General features: G+C 33.3%; 1 protein-coding gene across 1 annotated transcript in view; it reads right to left on the bottom strand.

The window, feature by feature from the left end:
- LOC106474995 (diuretic hormone receptor-like) overlaps window positions 1–5,834 on the bottom strand; it is a gene marked incomplete at its 5' end in the record, with an annotated part of 20,122 nt that overhangs the window by 3,249 nt on the left and 11,039 nt on the right. The window contains 5 exons of the mRNA XM_013935691.2: window positions 735–867; window positions 1,239–1,324; window positions 3,597–3,663; window positions 4,247–4,331; window positions 5,127–5,277. Coding sequence (XP_013791145.1) covers window positions 735–867; window positions 1,239–1,324; window positions 3,597–3,663; window positions 4,247–4,331; window positions 5,127–5,277 — 522 coding nt within the window. The remainder of the gene's footprint in view (window positions 1–734; window positions 868–1,238; window positions 1,325–3,596; window positions 3,664–4,246; window positions 4,332–5,126; window positions 5,278–5,834) is intronic.

The following is a 5,834-nucleotide window of genomic DNA, read 5'->3' as shown; positions in this document are numbered from 1 at the left end:
AGGCATGGCCTAGTTGTTAGCGTACCGTGCTGCGGACCTGAAGGTCCAAACTTCAAGTCGCGATGTGCCACTCACCAAAGTGAACACATTATCATAAACAGTCTAAACTTCTTCTAAAGTCTTTGTGGTTTAAAACGTCAGGCATGGCCTAGTTGTTAGCGTACCGTGCTGCGGACCTCAAGGTCCAAACTTCAAGTCGCGATGTGCCACTCACCAAAGTGAACACATTATCCTAAACAGTCTAAAGTTCTTCTAAAGTCTTTGTGGTTTAAAACGTCAGGCATGGCCTAGTTGTTAGCGTACCGTGCTGCGGACCTGAAGGTCCAAAGTTCAAGTCGCGATGTGCCACTGAACATGCTCTTCGCTTGCAGCCGCAAGGGTGTTGTTTAGTTGAAAACCAGCCTTATAGGCAGTGGGTGATGCTGAATTGTTGCCCCTTTTTTCGGCCAATAATCCTAAGATAGGGATGTCTAGGCCTTCACTTAAGATGTTTTTGGCAATGTCGCTTAACCAACGTGTCGTTCAGATTGACAACTGTTTAACACTCTTGCAACAGAAATGATCATTTAATTGTAATTATATTAACATAGGAACTAGCAGCATGAAACGTAAGGCAGGGGTTAGTTTTAACATTTGGACCAGTGCAAAGCGTGTAACCTATACAGACGGGCAGTCCTACTTAGCACATCTTGAGATAATTGATAATTTAGGATAGCATACATAAACGGAAATACCTGGGTTGAGAGTAGTGTCGCCTGTAAATAGGTGAACACTATCCTTGCTGTCCGGTGATTGGGTGTTGCAATGACGAGGATGTAAGTGACACCTAGTAGAGGAATCAGTACCAACAGAGCCTTCGAAGCCTTTCTACGTGTTAAATACACAAACATATATATAAATGTACAAATACTTTTAAAACTCGTTCGTAAACGTAAATCAGATTTGGATATTATTTATCAATATTTTAAGTACAATTATTAAACAATACCATATTCAGTTCCTACCTGTTATAATAGATTTATCATGTTGTTTTCAGTTCCTACCCATTATAATAGACGAACAACATGATAATCAGTTCCTACCTGTTATGATAGATAAACAACATGATAATCAGTTCCTTCCAGTTATAACAGATAAACAACATGATAATCAGATCCTACCCGTTATAATAGACAAACAACATGATAATCAGTTCCTACCTGTTATGATAGATAAACAACATGATAATCAGATCCTACCTGTACTGTTTCTGTTCAACAGTTGTAGCTGATCTCAACTTACTAATCAGTACCCACATGATTCGGGCCAAGAAAAAGATGTTTATCTAGATGGCGGACAGACAGACAGTTTGTTTAAAAACAACGGGTAACTTTCTTTAAGTTTTGCTCAATTAATTAGATTTTTATAGATAAATGTAGCTTTTCACGCAGTTGAAATGTTTTAAAAATAATTGCTTTCTCTGTAACATCTTTTGTTTGTTTACATGTTAAAACGCCATGTTTTGAGAAAGAGTTTAACAAAACGGCGTGTTCTTAATGAAAATTCCTCGTATTTCTTTCTAGTAGTGTTAAAAATTATAAAAAAACTTTTTAGCCTTTAATTCTATATATATTTATCTTTTCTCATACAAGTATTAGCTTTGTCTGCAACTTGAAAACGAGGGAAATTTGGCAAAAGTCTAGTAAGAAAATTCTGACTAGAGTAACATAGACATTTTTTATACAATGAAAAACGATCATAAAATCTAGGATAAGGTTATTCCCGAAGAAGCTGAAGAAACGAAACGTTGAAAGAAATAAACGTAATCTTGTTTTGGGGATTATGGTCGTTTTGTCTTCATACTAAATTGACAACCAATAATTAAAGTTAACAAGTATTGTTCCATCAAAATGTAATATTAAAAAAAATACAGTTTTTTCGCATAGTTTTGAAGATACACATTTCACACTGACGTTCTTGAGTAAATAAATAAAAATATAAACAAAAAATTAACATAACCAAGAAATAAAATACACTGAACATAAGGTTTTGAGGGTATTACTTGTCAGTTGATTTATTGTTAACAGGCGGGACAGCAATAAGTCTAAGGATTTACAATGGGAAGAACATAGTAGATAGCCCAATGTGACTTTGCTTTAAAATAAATAGATATTAACTGGATGTAAGGTCTTGTGAGCATTTCTTATCAGTTCACATATTATCATTCTCAAGATATCAATAACTATAACAATTTCAAGTAGAGCTCGGATAATTTCATGACTTTGGGAATATTTCAGGAAGACTGAGCTTAAGGTTTCAGAGTGATGTTTTTCAGTAAGACTGAGCTTAAGGTTTCAAAGTGATGTTTTCCAGTAAGACTGAGCTTCTGGCTTCAGAGTGATGTGTTCCAGTAAGGCAGAACTTAAGGTTTCAGAGTGATGTTTTCCAGTAAGACTGAGCTTAAGGTTTCAGAGTGATGTTTTCCAGTAAGACTGGGCTTCTGGCTTCAGAGTGATGTGTTCCAGTAAGGCAGAACTTAAAGTTTCAGAATGATCTTTTCCAATAAAACAGAAGTTCTGGTTTCAGAGTGATGTTTTCCAGAAAGTCTGAACTTAAGGTTTCAGAGTGATGTTTTCCAGTAAGTCTGAACTTAAGGTTTCAGAGTGATGTTTTCCAGTAAGTCTGAACTTAAGGTTTCAGAGTGACGTTTTCCAGTAAGACTGAGCTTAAGGTTTCAGCATTTTGCACCTTGTTAGTTATTGACTTAGTAAATGAATCAGTGTGAATTTACACAAGATGCTATTAAAGGTAACGTTATCAAGCTGTTTTCCCTCGGTCATCGTATATTTCATCTATTTTCTATGATAGGTGAAGTTGAGTTGACTAGCTTATGAGATTTCATTGTTTATTGGAAGAAAAACGGTTTATAGAGTGAAGTTAGCATTAAGTTGTACAACAAAAAAATTATGAAAGCAGTACAACGCAGACCACAAAGTGTTATTATACAGATTAAAAGTTTTATAGCACAGACCACAAAGTATTATTATACAGATTAAAAAGTTTTATAGCACAGACCACAAAGTGTTATTATCCAGATTAAAAAGTTTTATAGCACAGACCACAAAGTATTATTATACAGATTAAGAAGTTTTATAGCACAGACCACAAAGTGTTATTATACAGATTGAAAAGTTTTATAGCACAGACCACAAAGTGTTATTATACAGATTAAAAAGTTTTATAGCACAGGCCACAAAGTGTTATTATACAGCTTTGTGGTCTGTGCTATAAAACTTTTAATCTTTGTGGTCTGTGCTATAAAACTTTTTAATCTGTATAATAACTTTGTGGTCTGTGCTATAAAACTTTTCAATCTGGATAATAATATGTTATTATACAGATTAAAAAGTTTTATAGCACAGACCACAAAGTGTTATTATACAGATTGAAAAGTTTTATAGCACAGACCATAAAGTGTTATTATACAGATTAAAAAGTTTTATAACACAGACCACAAAGTGTTAAAACTATTATTCTAGTAATTATGAAAGTTTTGATTACTCTGATGTTGCCTGAATAGAACAAATGTTTTTATTGTTATAAGAAATGTCACTTACCAACAGAATACCAACGACAGGAAAAATAAATATATAGTCGTAGTCGTCTTTATTCTGCCAAGGACATCTGAGGTGAAAAAAGTAAAAACAAAACATATCACAAGTTTATTCTTTAAACCGTATCATAATCATATCTGGTTTGTTAGGTTTACGTTTTAGATGAAGTAATTTAAATAAAGAACTCCGGTCACTTTTAGAAACTTGAATCATGTTCATTCTTGGATCTTTTTAGGGCTCTGGCAAGCGTATCTTGGTATTTTCCATTGATAAGGTCACGAGTTATTTGAAAACCCAGGAAGTCTAGACCCTGCATCTGAATTGATTGAATTATTTTAACAGACACCGAAAGGAAAGTTTTACTATCTGAATACTGACTTTATTAATATGAAACATAAGACTGGAAAAAATGAACGTGATGTTATCCAGTTACTGGTTTTAGTAACATACTGTGTAAACTTTAAAACAAAACACGGCAGTTATGATGAAATATTTGAATTATGCAAAATGTTTATATTCCAATGTGAATCGACGTTATGTTTTTTGTTAACATACGAGAAAAAAGAAACTTCCAAATAACACGTTTTAAACATAAAATAATAGATTAATATTCCTTCCTGCAAAATGTATTTTTATTTATATTTGGGCCTTACCCGAGTTGAAGAAACATGTCACTTGTCACAGGAGAAAAATACGCCTTTACAGGAGCCCAGATCAAAACGACAAGAGCCGGTACTCCTGAAACAGTAATTTATAAAATACTTTTACAAGCAGGTTTAAAATAAGTCGTTAAAAATCACTTGTAAAGAGATGGCTAATTAGTACCTAAGTCGGTTGAAAATACGCCTGCTTCGAACACGGTGAAACGCTGAATTTAGGAAAAATACTTGATGTATACCATTAAATATCTCGTTATGTTAATTGAATTTCAGTTTGTGACAGAGTGAGTTTCTAATATTAGATTAAATGTTCTATTTCTGAAGTATTCCTGATGACTGGAATGAAAATCTTACTCAAGCTGTTTCTGATCAACTGATCTAATACAAATAATTTTATTATACAAAAATCTTACTCAAGCTGTTTCTGATCAACTGATCTAATAAAAATAATTTTATTATATAAAAATCTTACTCAAGCTGTTTCTGATCAACTGATCTAATACAAATAATTTTATTATATAAAAATCTTACTCAAGCTGTTTCTGATCAACTGATCTAATACAAATAATTTTATTATAGAAAAATCTTACTCAAGCTGTTTCTGATCAACTTGATCTAATACAAATAATTTTATTATATGATGATCACTCATAGCCCTTTAGAAATTTCTGCGTTAATTTTATATTATGGAAATATTTCCTACATAAATCTCCAAATTAATAAAATGTTTAACTTATTTACATTATGACGTTTCGGGTTTATGCCTTTATCAAGATTTCACAAAATTTCTAAAGATACTCTAGTCTAAGCTATACGTTCTGAATATTAATTACCTTATATTGGTACATAAATAACAACACACAGAGTAACTCACCCCAGCCAATAATAGCGTACAGGTGAAATTTAATGAAGTCAATAGAGAATGTCTTAACAACCAGAATGTAGAGGTACAGGCCCTCTACAAACATCCAAAAGAAGTTCGTTCCCATCAAGTAAGTTAGGAAGATGGTTAATATACAAGCAACCTAGTCAGGAAGAAAATCAACAGAATGCGAGAATTTTATGAAAGTTTTTCTTACATTCAGATGTCTAAGTGCTGACTGGAAATCAATTAAACTAAATAAGATCCTGATAAATGAAACTTTTTATGTACTCGTAATAGTGTTAGGTATCAATTGTATTTTTGTATCATAACAAAAGCTATATGTACATGCGTATACATATTTACTTTACATTATACTCATTTAATTATGTTTATTGATGTTGAAGTACTATTATTATACACTCTTCTAGGGACTAGATTGAGTATAGAGTGTTAAACAACATATTAGGCCTAACGTATTGTGTGATTCGCTAGTGTGTCACGACAGCGGGGGTCACGTGACGAGTATTATAGAAGATTCGCTAGTGTGTTGAGACAGCGGAAGTCAAGTGACGCTGGTAGCACGTGTTGAGAGTCTTAGAAGTTTCTAGAACAGGCAGAATTATCGTATATAAGTACGCTAGACAGTGAGAGAGACGTAGTGGAGACGAAGCAGGCAGAGAGAAAGAAAGACAGCGATTACGGTCGGCGGGAAGTGAG

The sequence above is a fragment of the Limulus polyphemus genome, unplaced genomic scaffold, assembly GCF_000517525.1.
Source record: "Limulus polyphemus unplaced genomic scaffold, Limulus_polyphemus-2.1.2 Scaffold7944, whole genome shotgun sequence".
Taxonomy (NCBI): domain Eukaryota; kingdom Metazoa; phylum Arthropoda; class Merostomata; order Xiphosura; family Limulidae; genus Limulus; species Limulus polyphemus.
Note: the sequence above shows the minus strand (reverse complement) of the source record. Positions and strands in the feature narration are given on the sequence as shown.